This window comes from Spodoptera frugiperda, chromosome 13 (genome assembly GCF_023101765.2).
Source record: "Spodoptera frugiperda isolate SF20-4 chromosome 13, AGI-APGP_CSIRO_Sfru_2.0, whole genome shotgun sequence".
NCBI lineage: Eukaryota > Metazoa > Arthropoda > Insecta > Lepidoptera > Noctuidae > Spodoptera > Spodoptera frugiperda.
The window spans coordinates 7,467,487-7,490,409 of NC_064224.1; the positions used below are offsets into that span (position 1 = coordinate 7,467,487).

Genomic DNA, 22,923 nt, shown 5'->3' on the forward strand with positions numbered 1-22,923 from the left:
GCGTGTGCTGTTATTTTCTTAAATGAGGTAAATTAAATCTGCAAGCGGAACTATCGGTTTGGCACCCAGCCATATGCATGACGTCGTTGTAAATTAAAATAATACTCATTGATATATTTCCAAGATGTTAATAATAATGTAAAGCTGCACATTTTCTATTTAAATGCTGTAGGAATAGTTTTATTGATATGACATGACACGCTTTTGAGTGCATGGGTTGTTGAACTCAAAATTTTCGCTCAGTTTTTAGGGCTATATTTAATTGGTAGGTACCAAACTAGACACCATACAAACACCAGAGTCGCCACATCACACTGAGTCAATATCAAAATTGACCTCGAAGAGATAGCACTTGTATACATTTTATTGGTGGCTGCGACTGGTTGCGCCGCCATGGTGACCCGTTGAAGTATAGCCCTTAATGTCATAACTTCATCTTATTTGTACAAACAGCTGAATAGCTGTCAAAGAGGCTACAGAAATAATTCTTGACTAAAAAGAGTCAGCAAAAACATTAAACTATTACTTAAGAAGAAAATATAAAAACCTTTCCTTACACACTACTATGCAAAATTCCAGAAAATCTTCTTCCCTACCCCATAAATGACCACAATAAACATTAATATTTTGGCAACCCTATCTAGCGTATAATTCGCCACGAGACTGCAATTTGGACATTCCGACAAGGTCAGTCGACACGTGGCTGTCCACGTGAGCGGTCGTATGTCGCGTGTACTTCTGTGAGCACCGCCAATGTCCAGTTAAGTGATGTGCGACGATGCCTGTAATTGTTTCAGTTGATAAACTGTTATTTTCTGTGGGAACGTTTTTTGCTGCACTATTGTTGGTTTTTGGACTTTTTGGGACAAATCCACCACATTTGTAACTGCAACTCTTAGAAGGATTGACTGTAGAGACCAATGAAAAAAGCACCTACCTAATCAAAGTCATTTTCGTCTATCTACATAGTTTCTTGTATTGTTATAGGATTACTTACCTACATATGACCTGCCTAACTGCTCGTTTGGCCTATCCCCTTAAATAAACTTATAAATTAAAAAGCCTAATAGTCAGCAGTCAGTTCAGTTTAGGTGCAATCACCAAGTGAGGCAAAGTATCTCCACCTGGTGATTGCACCTAAAAATAAAATGAGGTTTATCATTAACACCTCTCGCACTTTAGACTACAAGATTAACAAGACAATTAGATTTAAGAACAATCAGAACTTATGCATATTTGATGAATCAATTTGTAGGTACCTCTTAGGTAAAGAGGTTACCTACACAGCTCTCGTCACGTAGGCAGGAGGCAAGGCACACGCACTCGTAATTGTATGCCATAAAATATCAATTAGTAAAAATTAAACGATCACAATTCTATTATCGAGAAGTCCATTATCGTCTGACCCAATTACATAGATGATCAAAACTAAAATAGAAATCGGCTTTTTCCGTGTTCAATTAGACGGATAAATCGTCATTAATGAAACGTCACCAGTTCTTAACAGTCCTGGGCTGGCATATAAGCCTCCTTTAAGTAAGGGGATTTACTATGATCTCCATGCTTGATGATACCACGTAAAAGGGTAAAAAAAAAGGTTCAAGTATGTCAGATGAACTACCATCTCATAGTCTCCTTAGTCAAGCAGCGGACTGTCAGTCATCAGACCACCACAGATAGGGCCCAGTAGGGCTGATGCCTGATCCGGAGCTGCGGATTACCAAGCGGGTTTACCGGGACTTCGGCTCGAAAACCAGGTATAGGAACGGGGTGGTTTTTAGTCCGTAAGAGTATGACACTCCCTCTCACCTCGCCCAAGGCGGGAGAAGTGATTGCATGATTTTTCCCCATTAAAAAAAACAGCGGGCTGTCACGGGCTGTTGATGATCAATTTAGAGTGAAAGGGAACGTTAACACCGAGGTTTTTTTTTTAAATTATCTGCATGGTCGTCATTATTTTCTAGTTGCGAAATGGTTATTAAGTATACTACTTTTTTCCGACTTCTATTTCGTATAAGATATCACCTATCTATCAAATACCTATCATAATTTATTGACCCATTTACCCCTAAATAAGGGTAAGACGTTGACCCCTGTTCATCGTAAGAATGGCAAATAGTCGTGAAATCCAACTATGATCGGTACGGATGATAAATTCCAATTATTTTTATGAGAAGGTAAGAAAGGTAACTTGGGATCGTATGGCTATTGAGCATTGTTGAAGTAAATTGTTCGTTTTTTTTTTGTTTAATGCACGGAAAGAGAGTTGTCTCTATGTCTAACAGTTTTAATGACTTTTTTAATTTTTAATTATGACTGCACAGTTGACTGTGAAGTCATAATTAAAAATTAAAAAAAGTTGTGGCTGGGCAACTAGCTGTCGTACAACCTGTAGCGAGTTGGATCCTGGAGGAGCAACACTTTGTGTGACCTACAAATTGTTGTTTCAGGTCTGGGTGTCACGTGTATGTGAAATTGTATCTTTGTAAATAAACCCACGACCCTAGACAAAATCCTAGTGTGGGGCAGTGTTTAAAAATGTAACTTTCAGTATTATAATTATTCAAAAAGTTTGTCTCAAACCTTAAGTAACTTACTTAATTTAATCATCATCCAATGGCTTTTCCCGCCTTGGGCGAGGCGAGAGCGAGTGTCAGACTCTTACTAACTAAAATCACCCTGTTTCCACTTCAGCTCTACGATCCGGATTCCCGGTAAACGCGCTAGGTAATCCGCAGCTCCGGAAAAACTTAAGCATATAAAATTATGGATATTTAATTTATCACCAAAATATTCTTAAAAATATTCTTTATTAATATCAGAATAGGTATGCGAGGATAATCGCGTAATGAAACTATTATTTATAACAATGGACAGGTGAGACCATAAATTGAATTCTTGTTTTTTGTTACCCATTGTGTCTAAAGTGCGAGGCGGTCATCAAAAATTATGGCATCAATGACATCATTTCACTATTCACAATGGCAATCATTATCACTCATATTTTAAAGATTAAAGAAACTTTAGTCGCATTATGCTTTAAGTATAAACGGGTTTGACAAAGTCTAAAACTACTTACCTTATACGAGGATTGTCATGATTCTTATAGTTTATTTCTAAAAATTCATGCATTTCTTTTAGTCTTAAGTTATCACTAATTATGAAGATTGTTGGCTTACCTGTAATTGGCGACTTATGTACAAGCCTAAAACTGATTTATTACGTATAAATCTTAATACCCTGCTGAAGCTGTTGTTGTTTATCTGTAACTGTTGAACAGTAGCACGGTGGCTAAGCAATTTATTGGCTTCCGTATAACGTGTAGCGGGTTGCTTTCCAATCCGTTCTATTTCCTATGCTTTCCAGGGAAATAAATAAGCTGGGGGCTCGTCTTGTTTGAGCACGAGCACCTAGTTTCACTGATAGATAAACTGACGGACAATTCAATTTGACATTTCAAAAGTGGTTAATTTAGGATTAATTAAAAAATACTTTGACTTTGACTTTCGCAGTCGTGCCTGTGGTCGTGTTTACGGATACTCGATAAAAACATAGTCATATCTACACATTTTAATAAATAAACGAATTAATCATTTTTTACAATCATACAAGCACTAGGTAAACAAAGTGTAAACAAGTGCTTATTATTTACTCAACGAGGAAGGTTGACTAGCCACTGACAACCTTGTGCAATGCAAATATACATAGACCAGATATAACTACACATATAAATTAAAGTTAAAATGCATGTCGGTCTACATGTATGTACAAACTATTCTAGAAATGCAGAAATAACTCCTAAGATAAGAATTAAATGCCTTGTTGACGGTATTTTTCATATAAGACATACTTAATTCTTTAGTAAATATATGTGAAAGTATGTTTGTTTGTTTTTTGTTTTTACACGTCGCAATAAAGGTGTGTTTTTATGATATAAGGAGATGAGGAGAGAGATATAATAGAATGGTAACTATTCGACAAGGTTACTCGACCAATTTCAAGCCACGCAAAGGGCCCTTAATCATTAGCACGACCAATTCAATTATTTATATGTCTATGTGGTTTACCTTTTTTTTTTGTGGGGGGAAAATCATCCAATGACTTCTCCCGCCTTGGGCGAGGCGAGAGCAGATCCGCAGCTCCGGATGGCGGGTTTACCTGGGCTCCGGTTCGAAAAACAGGAGTAGGAACGGGTTTGTTTTTAGACAGTAAGTCTGACATTTCTCTCGCCCAAGGTGGGAGAAAGCATCATATGATTTTCCCTTCAAAAAAAGAAAGAAAAAGGGTCACGTTTCAAAAAAATATATAGCAGCCTAGTAAAAAACAAATACACAATTCTTCATAACTTTTTCATAAAATTTTCACCTCATTTCAACAAAAAAAACGTTGAACAAAAGCATAAAAAGAAAATAAAGGTTCAGCTACTTATTAATTTACAAAACCCAAATACCATTACTGAATAAGTATGAATAAATTAGAAGCCACTGAAACCTGAAAACTGAAAACGTAGCGAGATCAAAGAGTTTAAGTGAACCTGAGATTATAAAGCGGAGTGTCGGCCGAGGACTCACCAAAGGGAATTTTCTATATTGAAAAATAAAATGCTACTTTGATGCTACTAGGATTTGTTAGGGCTGTGTGTGTCTACCAATTATAATAATGAATTAAGTAATTAGGTACGAGAGATTGAATAATCTCATCTCTACATAGTAGGTACACATATGAATAATATGCGTCTTGAATCACTATCTATTTAAAAAACCGCATCAAAATCTGTTCCGTAGTTTTGAAGATCTAAGCATACATAGGGACCAATTTTTTAACGCAATGATTAAATCTCGTCTATCTAGGAATAAAGTTGGAGTGTCTGTTTGTAATATTGAAATGACTGCTTTTTACTACATATGTACATGTGAATATACATATGATACATACCACATCATCACATTTTTACAATTTTTGTATTTCCGTCTGTCTGTTAGTTCCGTCTAATCTCTGAAATTGCGGGACTGATTTTAATGGGGTTTTATTGGTAAGTAGCTGATAACTAAATAAGGCTAAAATATTTTATTTTAGAAACAAATCAAAATTCCAAATGCTGTCAGAAGTCATTATTCTATGCGGACATAGTCGTAGGCAACAGCTAGTTTATAAACATTCATTTCAAGAACTACACGTGTTTACAAGATTAATATTATAAGTACTTTTTGTTGACATAATATTTCGGTTGAGTGATTTACCTTACTACCAAAGTAAAACAGGAAAAAAATATTACAAAATACATATTACATAAGTAAGCATCTACCTACCTACAATTTTATTAAACGAGGAAAAAATTACAAACACGTTAATATTAAATTGAATCGCGATGCCAACCCTGTATTGAGAGGGGTTTACATTTTCTCAGAACTTCGCTTTTGTATTGAGGATAAGTAAGTAAAAGCGATAGGGTCGGTACACAATAATTATTAACGATTTCAAATAATTATTGTTTAACTTTACGTTTAATGTAAAATCAAACTTTACGCATTGAAAACATTTAGCTTTTCACCATTTAGTCTAATGAATACGTTTTTTAATTATATTTGTTTATAAACTGCGTAGAATGCTAGATTCCGTGCCTGATCCGGGTATTCAACATGACACAACAAACTCAACAAGGTAATCAAGGTTCGTATAGCCCTCCTTTTTTTGAGGGGGGAAATCATCCAATAGCTTCTCCCGCCTTGGGCGAGCCGAGAAGGAGTATCAGACTTTTATTGATAAAACTGCCCCGTTTCTACTCCTGCTTTTCGAGCCGGAATCCCGGTAACTAGGCAGTCCGCAGCTCCGGGTCGTACAGTCCAATATTATTTACATATTTCTGCACCTAAAATCCATCAAATTCAACTCAGCAGTTTAACAGAAAGCGTTACAAATACAAACAATAATTTAAGTTGTATTTTACAAGTTTCACAACTAAAGGACGCTCGGTAGGTTCTCTGTATTTGTTTATGCATGTATCATTGATTAAATTATTCTTTACCACGATCTAAATAAATAAACACATTACATACGAGTACAATAATATCCGTCATTAAACAGATAAAATCACGAAATCTATTAACCGTATGTAATGTATCGTGTCAGCCATTTTGTTTTGACCTTCTAAGCGCGAATGGCATTGACATGCAGCTGCAGTGTCAAGGGAAAACCACATACTGACATACAAGTTGACTGCCTCGGTTTAGTGGTTGCTCATACCACTGGATTAGTTGGATAAGAGATCCAGATTAGCGAACGAAATTAATAGCGAAATTAATAGATCTTAATCGAGGATCGGTGATTTAAGACCCAATTTTGAGTTAGTTCTATGGTTATTTTTGACGGTGGAAAATTATCGAAAGACTTTTCTCGCTTTGGGTAAGGAGAGAGTGTCAGAGTCTTACTGACTAAAAATAACTGAATTCTTACTCCTTCTTTGAGGCGGGGTGCCGGTAATCCATTAAAGTTGACCGCGTCCTTTGAATTAGATCGATCAGGTCAACATGAGATTTGAAAATTTTAGAATTTGTAGGGTTACTGGTTTTTTTTAATATTGTCAAAAAAATATTGATTGATAATGATGATGATTTATAGTCATACATCGTGATAGTCCTCTGGTGGTTTACAGGCCTCCTCTAGATTTCTGATTTGCAATGATCACTCCATTCTGCATTAAAAATTTCATCAGATTGTGCACAGCCTGTCCCTGACTAGTTACCACACCCGAGGGAAGAGTAGAGTGACTATTATATTATTATTAGTATTAAATTCTACCATCCACACATAGAAAACCAATCCATCACACAATCACACTCAAACAAAATAAATCCCTATAATTTAAAAACATATGGATTAAATTCAACAAGCAAAATTCGGGGAATCTTTGCCTATTCAGAATCTAAAGCGTTGTGGTTTAAAACAGCGGGATTTTCCTTAAACTTCATTGCTAATTGCTTTTCCGGATAAACAACGAACCTTTTAGTCGAGTTACTTCAGCAGTGGGTAGGCAGAAACCTTCCAATAATTTATCAACGTAAGTGGGTCCTATTATGAAGCTCTTTAGCTAAGTAAGTGGTTAGTCTATCTAGTAATTTGTTTTTAAATGTGACCATTGTTTTGTGTTAGTGAGATTGTTTTGTGACCAAAATTAATAATGATCCACATCCAAACTTTTTATTGAGGAGGGAAAGTCATCCAATGACTTCTCATGCCTTGGGCGAGGCGAGAGGGAGTGTCAGACTCTTACTGACTAAAAACCACCCCGTTTCTACTCCTGCTTTTCAAGCCAGAGCCCCGGTAAACCCGCTAAGCAGTCCGCAGCTCCGGATATCCAGATACAGGCTTGAATTAAGATTAATATTTTTTTCATTATCAAAATTTCTCAATAACACAGCCGAATCTACAGCAGTACTATTAACGAGCCAGCCAAAAAGTCGCAGATATTCTTTACAAGACCATTTTCACGATCACAAATAAATCCTGTTTGTTTACACAAAGATTTCCGTTCGTACGAGTAATCTTCGCGTCCATTTTCTTTTCCTTGTGAAATAAGCGACCGATCAAGCGATCAAGCGATGCTAGCTTCCGTGGTATTTATACTTCCGCCATACTAAACAGGTTATGTCAGTTTGTTTGAACTTGTTCATAGGTAGTTACAAGGTGTAGGTACCTATACTACCTTTTATGTAGGTACCTGATGTGTTTGTTTGTGTCTATGTGTATTTGATGAAGGTAGATAGGTACTGCATTTAATTTGACATAGCTATAATGTTGTTGATCGGTGTTCTTAAGCGTGTTTGGTTACTCTGTTATTGTCACTGAGATTATTTTGATCATACCAAAATCACTCAATAATAGCAGAGTTCGAGATTTTTTTTTTTAATATTTTTATATGCAACATCACGCGTTTTATCGCAGGCAGAGGTGCACATTACGACACGTAATGCCGCTATACAATGTACACCCACTTTTCACCCTTTGTGTTATAAGTCCCATGTAATAGGGGTCAGCGTAATGTCATAGACTGGGCACAATTCCAGACTCCGTGCTACTACTGAGAAAATTTCGAAAAACGAAACAAGCCCAGTAAAAATTTTGCCTGACCCGGGAATCGAACGCAAGACCCTTTGTCCGGCAGTCGCACTTGCAACCGTTCGACCAACGAGCTAGTTCAATATTTTTCTACTTTAAAAAATAAATATGTTTTTAAACAAACTACGCAATTTATTCTAAAGGGATAAGAATGCAATGGTTCACCATTCTTATGTCCAAATGCTCATTATGACGATGTTTTGCTGTCATTGTGTCGTTCATAGAAAATAAACCCATTGCGAAACTTATAGAGAATCGTTGAATTGTTAGGTATGACAATAATAAAATTGTGAGTAAATTATTATGTCACTATTATTTATAAGTTATAAAACATTAGAATAAAACAACTAGGTACCGCGTAGTGACAGCGTACCTAGATGGGATCCCGTATAAAAATTTGCTTGGAGACCCCTCAAATTTCCTTTATTTTTTTTGAAGGAGAAAGTATGTCTTATGTTTTTTCCACCACCCTGTCTCTCAAGCCTCAAAGAAGGGACTTACCGATGCTGTAACAGTGAGCCCATGTTTGGGGGCCCTTATGATGACGTTAATTTTCCTAAAGTTGCTGCCAACTTTTGAACACATGCTTTACCGAAAAAAAGGAACTGTTTAAATAAAAATGTCGGACGTTTTTATTTTGTCTAATAAATAAAATTGGAGTGTCTGTTTGTATTGAAATGGCCGTTTTCATTACCTACAATACCTACATCTATAATTATACACATACGATACATACCTACACCAAATGATGTTTTTGGCTGCCTGTCTTTTGGCCAATTTCTGAAATGGTTGGACCGATTTTGACGGGACTTTTATTGGAAGGTAGCTAATGTTTTAAGGAGTAATTTTAGCTACTTATATTAGACAATAACATAATTCACGCGAGTGAAGCGGCTGCATTATTTAAAATAAAGATTAAAAACACCTATTCTGTACCTACAATTTAATATGTGCACCAAAGCGTCTAAGCCTTGTCGAGACAATTCTCGAAAATACATAGTTCAATAACCTCAGCGAAATGTGTAATATGAATAATATGAATTTTCCTATGTTTGTACAACGTAATAGAGCTCTGTATTTCAATTTAATATTCCTCGGGTTCTCAGAAACTGTTTACCTTGTATATGTCATATTAAAACGTTGAAGAGACGAAAAATGTACCTATAGCATACTATAGTATACTAACTTTTGACCCCGAGTTCACTCGTGTAGAAAAATTACTTCTGGAAAAAATTGTGTTTATTGTTTTATTTGTTTCTAAAACTAGCTGTGCCTGCGACTTCGTACGTGTGGCATCGTTATCTCGCGTAAATCTCGATCCCGCGAAAATTTTGGTGAAACAAACCTTCTCCGTGTGAGAAGAGGCCTTTGGTCAGCAGTGACCACTTATGGGCTATCGATGATGAATCATACCATACAATAGCAAATACAAAAAATAATGAATTAAAGATATATTTCTCATTCAAAAAACAAGTAAATGATGCTTTATACCACCTATTGATATGCAAAAATGTTCTCTATCTCCTAAACATTTTAAAAAAATGTGATAATCGCAAAAAAACAAACAATTTGAAGCTACTGGGCTCAAATTTTATTAAAAAAATATAAAAATTAATAGAAGAAACTAACTACCAAGTACCGGAGTACCAAAGTACCAAAGCCATTCTAGATAACCAGTCGAATTGAGGGTCCTAAGCCAATTCCAAAAATGCCTTGCTCTTCACACATCTGTCAAGGGCTTCCATGAGGTCTATAATTTCACAATGGCAAGTCTCAGCCGTGTAAGAAGCCTTCTTGATCACCCTTTTAGTACACTCCTCAAGCGCCACTACATATGGTCGGGTTTTACAACAGTCTGTGAAAAAAATACATATTTTAAAGAAAAGAGGGTGTTGCCGGCGTATAATTATAGGCGGCGCTGATCGCTTACCATCAGGTGATCAGTTTGCTAACCCATTTAAAAGAAAACGTGGATGTGATTCCGGTTAAAAAGTGCTTAAGCCTCAAATTTTTAAGCAGCAATAGATAAATAGTTTCTATTTCGTCTCTCTCTTAGCTATAAATTTTATTACGTCTTTTTTTAAGCGGCGAAAATTATCTAATGACTTCACTCGCCTTTGGTGAGGCAAGGAGTGTCAGACTCTTACTGACTAAAAACCACCCGTTCCTATTCCTGCATTTCGAGCCGGAGCCCCGGTAAACCCGCTAGGTAGTCCGCAGCTCCGGATGGTCTGTATTGTTATATTTTACACTTCTATTTACTCTTAATATCTTTTGAAATTTGTATAACATATAATAATTATACTTATATACTGTTACCTAGACAACTGATGTAGAAACTTACTTTTTTGTTCAACCTTCAGGCATATTTAATACATAAAACAGTTATGTATGTTAAACAACTCATATTTGTTTTGTTTTTAACTATCACAGACGATGAGAAAAGTTTTTTAATTTTGCTTTAGAAACAAGAGAAAAGGGTTTATCGCTGTACCTAGCTTGTAGCTTGCCTAACGACATTAAAATTTATTAGATGTTAAAAGCAGTCCGTAGTTTTGTTGGTAGGCAATCACTGTATTTTTTATCAGGTTTAAGGTGCTTTTCTACCAGAGATGTGCTATGTAGCTATGCTGTGAATATGTAATAGCTAAGTTGTGAAACTATGTGACCGTTTTCACTGATACTAAGCTATGTAGCTGTGCGAAAAAGATGCGCAGCTTGAGTATGCGATGCATCGAATAGTAGAAGCCATCCATAGCACACATCCATAGCACGCACTCATAGTACGAATCTTTCCATATAAAAATCATAACTTAGCTGACAGTGCTAAGCATGTGTGACACCAATGAATATGATTGGTGGAAGCCAATCGCAACTACAGCAACGTAGCTAACAACCATACTCAGAGTCATTTAATGGTTACTTAACTCAGTCCTAAGCAATTGTTTTTGGAACAAAATCGTTATAAAGGAACAGTTTAAGTAATCATTAAATGTATCTGAGTGTGGCAGTAAAACTGGCTCCTAATGTTTCAGACCGTACGTTCAAGGTCGATGGTGATGACTAATGACTTGGAAGATTGATGGAAGATTACCCAAATTTACATACTTTCTATGCATAATCCCCTTTCCCGGACTACTGGATCCGTAGAACTCTGTAACAAATTCAATAATTAAAGTGTTAATCAATACTGTATATATGTACGGGAAATAATGTAGCTTGTCACTTTCCATTCTTATAAAAAACTACTAAAAAATAGAGTTTAAAAACCATAAAATAATAACACGTGTTAAGTCGGCTAATATACCAAAAGCCTCCTCTTTAGTTTGAAAAATACTATGCTGAAAACCGCATCAAAATCGGTTCAGTCAAACCAGAGATAATTGCGCACAAACATATCGATGTTTGCGACCAAATGCGACTTTTTTGCGTTTTGAGTTATATGCATATTCGGAAACAAATAATGTTTTTCCATCAAATGATGTGTACGCAAAAAAATGTCGAAGACAGAAGGCAAAACAACAGCTTCATGGTCTTACTCAGTATTCGTTAACCGAACTCAACAACATGGGATCAAACCTATGAAGCTTGCAACGAGGGACATTCTAAATTAAAGTCCACATTGCTCCATAACAGTATCTGCATCGAATCAGTTAAGATCGGTTTCAATTGTCCCATTCATTATACGAAGAAGATAAATAACAATTAGAAGTAAACAATTATGAGGACGTTTCTTAGCTGTATTAATGTTCAGGGGCATATTTACATTACATCACATCATATCACATCACATCACACATCATACGTTACATCAACAGCCTATAACTGGCCACTGCTGACCAAAGGCCTCTTCTCACACGGAGAAGGTTTAAGCATTAATCACCACGCTTGCTCAATATGGGTTGTCGATTTCAAAAATTAGAAATTATGAGCACAGGTTTCCTCGCGATGTTTTCCTTCACCGTTTGTGGAAGTGTGGCTAAATAATCTTAGAAAGTACGATCATGGTATCCTAATCAAATAGGGTTCTAAATCCTTCTCTGTGCAATCATTGGAAATTGAGTCAAATGGCAAATATTGAGTACATTTTCTCGTATTGAGAAGTAAGTTTGAAACCCAAGTCAATATAACTTTATTGACTTTGTTCCTAGTTGTTAATTGTCTCATAAGATACACATATCATCCTTGTCTCATTCAGGACACGAAACCGCTGAGATGTTGCGCTCTTGTTATTTGAAACACAAACCACGTTTAACCCGTAGTATGCTGAATGCAGATCTACGCGAGACACAATGTATTTTCTATTGTGTCTCATATACCGACAGACAAGAGGTTTAATAAAAGAAATCAAAAATTGCACTCAAAAATGAGAAAAAAAACGCATGGGTACATCATTGTCGGAGTAAAACAATGGTGCGGATGTGTTATTTACATGTATTACAGTGTGTGTCATTACATCCATAAATGTAGCATTCAGGTCAACGTGCAATTCAAATGGTAGGGTGTTCACACTTCCTAGTTTTGTAAAACACAAAGCTTTTTTGTAGAAATGTAAGAATTGTGCAATTTTCTGCTGTCGAAAACAAATTATTTCTCTTTTTTCCAAAACTTAACTGAGTGCCGTGTTTTAACGAGTAGGATCTTTTTTTGAGGGGGGAAATCATCCAACTTCTTCTTACTTCTCGCGTCTTAGGTGCAGCGAGATGGTGTGTCAGACTCTTACTGACTAAAGACCACCCTGTTCGTACTACTACTCTTTGAGCCAGGTCCCGGTAACCCACTAAATAGTCCGCAGTTCCGAAACGAGTAGGATTATCTAGAGTTCTATGCCCGTGTTTATATGTCTTTTGGGAACTCTCAGTTTAGAATATCCAATATATTTGAATCCAAACATCACATCACACCCACACAACACCGAGCGTACAAATCAAGCATGTCTATCAACAAACCGTGCACAATTAAACGCCAGATACACTTCTAATTCTAGAACAAATACTAAAAAGACAAAAACGAGGACGTTTCTTTGTGCTATAAATACAACAGCATTTCTCATACAGATGTAATCTAAATCTAATTTAGTTGTGAAGGAGAACAAATACAGCTACGTCCGATATGAACGCGGAGATGTGAATAGTGCTATTATAGTTGCATTTGTCCCATTCAAATGATTTAATAGAACTTTGAGTGTTCTTGTTGCAAGATTGCAATGATATGGTCTTTAGAATTACTTCTAGGGTTTGTAATAAACGGGTGGTTTTGCAGTTTTATGGGATAGGAGATAAGTGACTATTAAAAGATTGCAGATGTGTAACCGCATAGTAAGTGATCAGTACCCCGTTCCTACTCGGTAACCCTTTAGGCCAGACTGCAGATCCAGGTCGGCATCAGCCCTTCTGGGCCCCATCATTCGGGTGCTAAGACATTTTCAGAGGAAACCTGACAGCTTTCCAATTATAAAATTTCACAACAAAACTTCTGACGTCATAAGCGCCTTGATATGACTTGCTAAACACCGTTTCAAACCTTGACTAATAGATATGGCTTTTAAAAACCATGAGGTAAGGCAGGTTGAAGGTAGTTGTAAATTCTGAGGACTTTTCTGTCAACCCTAACCACAATCGCGATCAATGGACTGTAGTAATTGATGTTGTTCTTACGGGGTCTGACGTTTTGAATAATGCGTAGCTTTAATCGCTTGGCTAACAACGTTTGGTGGTAAAGACACAGGAGACTAATCTACTGGAAACATTTACACGAGGTTTTTGCCCTTTACAAATATGTTTGGCCTTCTTCGTTTTATTGAGTGTTAAATGTATATCGTCATTGTTTGAGAAAACAGGTCCATGAACCGCTTTCTTGTTTACTTTCAAATGGTTTTTGGGAACAGTTTTTTGTTTTGTACGAGTAATTGTATTTATAGCTTTGTGTTTGGAATAATAAATACGAGTATTTCGGTACGATTGCTAAGCAACTGGGTCTAGAAAACAATTCACTTTTTTAATTCTAAAACAATGAGAAATCTTCAACAGTTTAGGCTAGAAAGTCTCAACCCTTCTTAGGTTTAGGTATAGTTCCATAATTTCTAAAACTTTACTGTATAATAAGCTACTTAACATTCAATAATTCCAACGACGATCAGAATGCTATTATAAAATATCACCACGAACATCATAAATATTAAAACTCGCCAAGCCATTTCAAAGTCTAATTTTCCAAAGGGATAAGCCTAACTGTCATCCCCTTTACAATAACATGGTAATTATGATAAGTACGAACATTAAATACCGATTATTATGTAGAACACTATCGATTATTGATACCTCATAAAGAGACGAGACAAGGGTAAATTGGGCTAATCTTTTTGGGTCTGGCTTCAAAGTGTCTGAGCCTTGCCCATATGAAATTATGGATCTTGAAGGTCATTTAATAAAGATAAAACAATGTCATGACGTACAATAACCTATTTCTGTGTAAATGGATTCTGAACAACATATTGTCTTTAAGTCATAATGTGACGCTTTAGTTTATATGACTTTGAGTTAGAGTTTGTTAATATCACATTTTTTGTTCAATGGACAAATTGATGTTGGTCGATCGATCTTTTCTAGCCTTTCGTACTTCTTTGAAGTTTTAAATCGGCGGGCATTTCAATATACACATAGAGTTACATTATAATATTTTTGTTCTCACTTCTGCCAGCAGCTTCGTCCACGTTCCCGTTGGATAAATAGCCTGTGTTATTCCAAACCATAATCTACGTCTGTTCCAAATTTCATCCCAATCCCTTCAGCCGTTTTGACGTGAAAGTGTAACAAACATTCATTCACTCACAAACTTTCGCATTAATAATATTGAGTAGGATTAAACTATTTGATCTAACTTCGTTACTGCCCAAAATAAACATAGTACACAAGTCAACGACATTACAGATTCTGGACAGTTGTAAAAAACATTTTAGAATATCTAAAGAAGTAGGTACTTTAGCGAATCAGGGAAAACGTCCCGAAATTAATGAGCAAGACAAGTCTGAATAATTGGAGATTACCGAAACTACGTCGGAAAAGATTTTTTGAACGACCAAGAATTAAGGAATACGGAATAATTCTGGAGATTTCCAAAGATTTATTGCGAAAATGTTCCGAGAATTTTTGGACATGATCTATTAGATACAATTAATTTGGTTTTAATTTAATTGATTCTGTACTTAGATACTTAATTTGAGGGATAAGATGATAATACATTTTTCTTTTGGATTTAATAAATTCTAGAAGAAAATATAACTGTTGAAGAATGCTATGACGTTTATACTTATGACATACGTATTTAGAACCAGTTTAAAAGATTGTTTTGCGTCCAAAATAAAAAAATAACAGTTCTTACGTCCATAAACGAAGTATTTTTGTTATATTATCTTTAAAAATAAAGTATGAACGAAACATATTACGTATATAATAGCTTAACCAGTTTGAAAATTGACGTCATAACTAATTCATATATTTTTTGGTAACAAAAAGGTCAAATACATTTAAAATATGTTATTTTTCCTTTTTAAGAGACGTCTCAGACAAATCTATTTACGTTTCATTAGCTGGAGACATTTTAGGAACAGGACATGGAGTTTTAATAACAACAACATTAGCAACCCGTGCCCGTGACAGTTTACAACGAATAGTATTATTAGGTTTCCTCTATACAGAGTGTAAACGGAATGCTCCCAAAAACGCTAATTTTTTTTTATATTTTAATCGTTATTGTCTTCTTGTTATTCACGCAACATCAGGCTTAACTATTATTAATTACGCAAAATAAACATTATTTTCCTTATCTTTTTTTAAATACGACTCATTTTTTACCATCACCTGTTTGCGGCGTTCGGGAATGTTCTGTTTACACCCTGTGTAAGATTGTTTGCCATAATATCCACACTTGGCTTTGAAGATCACCTTGCCTTTTACTGGACAAATAATCCAATCATCATCCAAGACAATTACATATATCACTAACAAAGACTGCTAACAACGGGCAAGAGAATAAATGACCAAAATACCAAAATTTATTACTCCAAAACCATGTCTAAGCCTTGTACATCCAGAATCTTAATGGAAACGAGATGTAGTATCAACGGGGCGTCAATATATACATATATGCCTGCTTTATAGGCATTGGTCGCAATACCCAAGGGAGTTTCCAAAGACCAAAGTTCTCCAAATGCAAATTTGTCTAGATAGAACTGCTGGCACTATAATAGGCGATTGTGATGGAGTCTAAGTTTAGCTAGGAATACGGAAGCTATGATATATTCATTGAATTGGGGATTACCGTTAAACAATATGGATTTTAGGACGAATATTTAGAGCTGGAATTTAGAAAGGCGTTCGTTTTTCAGTCTCTAAATATCAAGTATTTGCTAGACCATTCAGTATAATAGTACTGCCCGTTACATTTTCCTGGAACCTATTAGAAATTTATCAGTGATTGAAGCTTAATATTACATCGCCAAATAATCTAGTGGTAAAACCTTCGTCTCAACTACCGTACTTGGCTAGTCCGAACTCCCAAAAAGCGGATGGTTCAACCTAATGGGTTATCAAGGACATATGAAAGAAATAAAGAAGAAAGAAAGAAAGAAAAACAACAAAGTTTATTTGCACCGTTACAAAAATAATTTACATAAATAATTGATCAAAAATAAAATAAAAGTATACACGGCGCAAAAAGGCCAGTACTCAGCTAAAATGGCGTGACCCGAGCGCGATAGCATATTAGCATATGTATGTTAGTCGTTGTTCTATACAAATGACATCAGTAATTTCCCGTCAATACTCATCCTGGAATCAATGCAATTGATTTAATTGCAGTGTCACTAGATGACACACTCAATTGAACTTTTACTCACAAATTTACCACTTCTTTGAAGCAAGACGTGGGAATTAGTCACTCATTAATACACTCAAAAACGTATTTTCCTTGAATTTGGGCCAAAAATCCGTTGTGTGCTTTCATTCTCGTGATTATTATCACGTTGTCTTCAAGTAGCCTTGCTCTGGTTAGCATGTTTGCTACGTCAACATCTTAATCTTGTCTTGAACATCATTCATTCGTTTTATTCATCTTACAGTTTCAAGTAATCCTTTGCGTTTGTCCCTGATGGACATTGTTATCTAGGGTTGTACCTAGTTTAAAAAATAATGCGTCCAGTGATCTAGATGTTATTTTTAGGTACCAAAAAGCCAAAAGCATTATTATGTTTCAATCAGATTTTCAGCTTTGTAATCCCATCTTCTTTATTGAGCGTGATATCTAAAACCTAGTTAAAAATCGACATATAAAAATCCAACCAAGCCCCAAGGGTAAAATCCAACACACGTTTCAATAAAACCATGAAAAAACAGAGCTGTTTCCAGTCACGAAAAGCAATAACGAGTCTATCAGTCCACTTGTGAATTGTACAAACACTAGAAACCGCTCGTTAGTTCCGTGCAAAGCCAACAATAATCCATCGTTAAAATCCTCCGGTGGGAAATCACACAAGTAACAGATGTGTCAACGTCAACAGTATACAATATATTAATGAATTACTAACATAGCTATGTTCCTTGTTTATTACCGAAGGGGAGGACAGGGGTGTGTGTTTTACCTCCCCAATCTACGTCTAAATCGCGCAAATGTTTGTACGGGTACGTATATCTTTTGAACGGCTGCACCAAATTAGGTACCTATAGCCTTTATAAGAGCATTTGTTTCTGTTTGAGCAAGGAATGTATAAAGGAATTAGGGAAGTCGGTTAAAAAGTTGATATGTTCTCTGAAAAAGCCAGGGAATCGGCCCGTGTAAAGCCAAGGCAGTTTCTTTTTCCTTCTCGCTATTTGCGTCAGAATCCAAATAATATCTGTTCAATCTAGAAACTTCTGTTAACTCACGATCTCTAGAACAACAAGACAAAATGAAGCCATCGATAAATAACACTACACTTACTGGTCGCCCTGGAATTAGAATAAACATGATTTATGTTGTAAGATGCGATTGTAAATAAATCAAATCTTAAAATGAACTATAAATTGACGATGAAATATTTAGGAAGCGCATGGAGTATATTAATATCGAGATATTCTGCTTCTGAAATATCTTTCTCTCATAAATATTGTTGGTTAGTGTGCATTTTAAGTGCATTATTACTCGCTCATTTCTGCGCCAGTATTTTTGTCTAAACCAGTGCCAAAATCTGTCAGCTCTTAATTGTTTCAAACATGCGAGCAACGTTTTACTCCTTTTCGTCACATGTAGGTATGTGTCTCGTCTGCCGGAATAGGTATTTGTAGGTCATTCAATGTCTTTAGCAATAACAATTAGCTGCTTGAGACAAAATGGCAAGTCTTACAAATGCTTCGTCGTTTCTCGCTCACTTTTAATGGCTCTTATAAAACAAAAACATTTTGTTTGTTTACCATTTTAATGGAGAGCAATGAGACAAGTACTCTTCATTTTACAATTTCTAGAACTCCGTAAGGCTCTTAGAAAATAAAGACGTATTTAATTTGAGAAAATGCTTTCGGCGATTTCAATTTCAATTTTACCTACCTATGTATAATGTTTAGCTAGGCACTAGCGAGTATAAAAAGGTCATTTAAAAAAGTATACCTTCGGATTAAGTAAAATCTTTTATATTTTGCAGACGAAACAATTTCAGCAATTCTTTAATTTTTAGTTTACTAACATTACTAGAATTTTCTCCTGTACGAATTTCGGGATAATAAAGATATGAAGAGAAAGATTTTTTTCCCATCGTTCTATGAATTTCGAAGCCTTTTTTCGCTGGAAAATCTTCAAAAGAGTTTCAGCTTTTTGAAAAGACTAGGAGTGTGAGATTTTTACCTCACAAAACCACCCTGGTGGCCTCCTCACCTATAAAGGGGCACCGAGTCCTCTAATTAGACTTGCTCCGGGTCCCCAATGAGCTTCGGAGCCTACTCAACGCAAAAACATAAACAATCGTCAACTGTTAGAGACTGTGATTGGTGTAAAACCATCCACCTAGATGAAGAATGTTGAAGCCACTTTCCTAAGGAATTCAGCAAATATTCAATGGATAGTTAATAGAACCATCACGTACATCTATTTGCACCATTATTAAACTGTAACAAAATATTATTTTCCGTGCTCAATACTGTTTGGTATCCTCATTATCACAGAGATAATCGTTTGCATATAATTCATATCCACACATCACACTTACAAGAATTTATTTGCTGAAAATTTTCCATTGAGTATTGGCGCCTTTGAAAATTATTATTGTCTAGTTTACAATGAAGCGTGCTTGTAATGCTTTGAATTTTTGGTAATTTTTCAAGCAAACGACTGGATATTTGTCTGTCTGCAGATTATTTGTGAAACGATTACAACGTGATACTTCTAGAGAACGATTTGGTTGCTTATGGTCAAATTCTCAATCGTCACTCGATACAATTTTAAGACTCTTAAAGATAGAGATAGAAAGATTTTAAGTACAAAAATTTAGTGTTGTTTTAGTATTCGGACATCAGACTTCTTCGGGAAGCCTTATTGACTATAATTGCATAATAGTAAAAGAACTAACTCAAAATAATGTACACTATCTTTAACGATAACGCGACTAGACTTAGATCAGTACCTTTCCTAGGGTTTTTGCCACAAAACTAAAATTTCACAGTAAACTTCCATCTTTCCAAATAAGACATTCAGAGTGCTTTTCCTTCAGAGATGTAAGATGATGTAACAGTTAAGCTGTGAAACTATGTGACCGTTTCCACTGATACTAAACTATGTAGCTGTGCAAGGAAGACGCGCAGCTCGAGTATGCAATGTATCGATAGTAGGGAAGCCATCCATAGCACGCATCTTTCCATATAAAAATCATAGCTTAACTGAGTCCGTTTCCACCAGTGCTAAGCTATGTGTACCAATAAATATGATTGGTGGAAGCCAAACGCATCCACAGCAACGTAGCATAGCACATCTCTGGTGGAAAAGCAGTTTTAATCTGGATTCGGGAACTCCTATCCAGTTCGAGCTCGCTTCGATCAACAGCTAAGTACTAATGATAAAGTTTTTGGAAGGTCATTGAATTTACTGGTCAATTATATCATCATTGTCATTGTAGTACGTTCTCTCGTCACTCATGTACAGGGTTGCCAAATGGCCGGAACGAGTGTGCTGTCCCGTATCCAGTAATTTTACTTTGTTGTCCCAGAATGAAAATATACTAGTTTTTTTTTACAAAAATGCACTACTGCTAAAGTCATACCAAACGTTGTAACGTGCTCGCAAGTCGCGCTGCGTGAGGGGCGGCGGGAAGGGTGACAATTTTGTCTCGGATGGGACACCAAAACTCAGATTCCGCTCGTGGGCATAGAAATGTTCAGGAAATGATCTGTCTGAATCTGACAACCCTAGTCATGTACAATGAACAGACCAAACATCACTATGTTTCGAGACTATCATCAATTTTAAATGACGTTAGACATTAACGAGGATCACCTAAAGATACATATTACATAGCAAGAACCTGATACTGAATTATTTATTAATCTGATAAGACAAGTCCAAATACCTACATTAAATAATAAAGAAAGAGGATCCCTTCTTCTCAAATTCCTTAAATTCGTTAACTTTGAGGTATTTTTCCGAGTAGAAAAATAGGTAAAAAATACTCAATTTGTTGGATCAAATTACCAATTGTTCAAGGTGTAGGAACTACCTATTGTATCATCAAACACCAAAATAGACATAAATCTTCCAGAATATGCCCCTTCTAAGCAGGAGGAACTAATCTACCCATTTGTTTCAGATTATCAGTGTAATGGTGGTATAAGAAAATGATGGCGACCACCACGATGGTAGTATCACCTTTAGCCACGCAGCCATCACCCAAGAACAAGCGGCGACTATTCGCAGAGGCTCGCCAGAACAGCCTTCAAAAGTTAAGCATAATTTTTGATCACGGCAACAAAAATGGTAAGTGAAAATTAAGAATAAGTTTCCCAAAAATATATCCTAAAACCAATATTTTATAGCAATTTGCTATAAGCAACTTAAAGGGACTAGGGACTCGAGTATCCTAAAATAGGTAGCCAGACGGCGATAAATATTTTACGAAGAATAAAGAAGGCTTAAGAACGAGGCAAGACACCTATAACGACGTACATATGTACGTAAAGACAAGACACGCCATCTATTGAGGATCCGGGTAATCATAAATTCCTAGTACAAAGAACAGAAATGTTATGTGAGAAAACAGCAATTAAAATCTGTTTCAATGAAAATCATTATACTTCAATATCTTCAGTATCCTATTTCTTATAGGTACTTATACAATTTTTATTTCACGGAAGTGTTTCAGGTAATATAAGAAAATAAGACATCAAGATAAGTTAAGAGACTAACGAGTTACCTGTTTGAACCAGGTTTATCTCAATAATTTGAACATAGTGCGATTAGGTTGACTCGATCTCGATATCTATGCAATTTTAAGACCAGTGGCCAAAACGAGATTTATTTTCTTATAACTACAACACTGCTTTTTAAAACAGATTTTCTAATAAGTCAGAGCAGTGGATTCAACATCTGTTCAGGTAGAAATCCACTACGCCGTTCCCTATACAAAAACTAGGGTGCGATAACTCGTCGTTGGCCACCTGTCTTTTCCCCGTCTCATAAATGGTCGATGCGGCAAAGGTGTGCATTTTTTGCTGCCAGCTGATTTGTCGAAGTCAGTTTTAACTTTTACAATATAAACAAAGAAACGTAGTAACAAAGAGATTGTTGGTAGAAAATCACGATAAAACTATGAAGTTAGCATTTCTTATTAGACGTATTATACACCGTCAATATAGGAACTTTGATTGCGTTTAACCGCAATTTTAATAAACCGCGCTTGGTAGAAAAATCTTACTACAAATATTAATTGTTTTAACGCGTAGAATACAATACCCAATACGCAATACGAAGGCAGTATCTACGCCTCATGAGTATTATCGAATAACTGTACTTTAAATGTTTCTTACCGAATCAAACAATTTTACTTCCACGCTCATTTTTATAGTATCAATAAATCAGTTCTTCCTGCTTCTCAAAATCCAAAATAATTCTAAAACTGTGATATTGACATTCTCGTTTGGCAAACGTTATTTCAAGATTTAAAAACCGGAAAACGGATAGGCCAAGATCATCTTCATTCTTTATTAAATAACGTTTTTTACATTTGTTAAAAATAAATATGTTATCCACTAAGGCATATTTATCCAAATAACATTATTTTATAATAGCAAATCGTAAATATAGCGAATTCTGTTCTAATAAGAAGTTAAAAGTGTCGGTGAAACAGGGTTTAGTCTTATATGTTTCTAACAGATGGCAGCACAGTCTACGAATGAAATGCGCGCTTTTTCATGACTTTTTGTTTCCCTAACGTCCATTTTGACATTTAGAATTAAGGTGTTGCTAGTTTCGTAAAATGCTACCATTATGTTAGTTATTCTGTAAGTTACGACAGCTGAACAAAGTTTGTTTTCCATTTTAATTTTATTAAATATTATTAATTAATATTTATTAATATGTGTATCTTCCGATGTATAAATTGAGTGTTATTATTTTTTTTTATAAATAATTCAGTCTTTTAACTGTTAGAATAAGAGGTGGTCAGTCTATCCTCTATTAAATAAACTTATGAAAATGATAATCTTTCATAGCTGATATTGAATAACTAAGTAAAAATTAAGCGACAGTAAAAAATGCTGCAAATCTTATAAATTACTTTTATGTGTTAATATTTGT

At 35.5% G+C, this 22,923-nt stretch overlaps 2 protein-coding genes across 3 annotated transcripts in view; one reads left to right on the forward strand and one right to left on the reverse strand.

Moving 5' to 3' along the window:
- Positions 1–22,923, forward strand: part of LOC118270223 (protein phosphatase PP2A 55 kDa regulatory subunit) — a 54,580-nt gene that overhangs the window by 8,153 nt on the left and 23,504 nt on the right. For both annotated transcript variants that reach the window (XM_050698132.1, XM_050698131.1), the window contains exon 2: positions 20,939–21,105. In XM_050698132.1, coding sequence (XP_050554089.1) covers positions 20,967–21,105 — 139 coding nt within the window. In that variant the 5' untranslated portion in view covers positions 20,939–20,966. The remainder of the gene's footprint in view (positions 1–20,938; positions 21,106–22,923) is intronic.
- Positions 9,731–22,491, reverse strand: LOC118270224 (uncharacterized). The gene is made up of 3 exons (XM_050698138.1): positions 22,155–22,491; positions 11,224–11,269; positions 9,731–9,970 (listed from the first exon to the last, which is right to left on the reverse strand). The coding sequence occupies exons 1-3, from the start codon at positions 22,182–22,184 to the stop codon at positions 9,807–9,809; spliced, it is 240 nt and encodes a 79-aa protein (XP_050554095.1). The 5' UTR covers positions 22,185–22,491; the 3' UTR covers positions 9,731–9,806.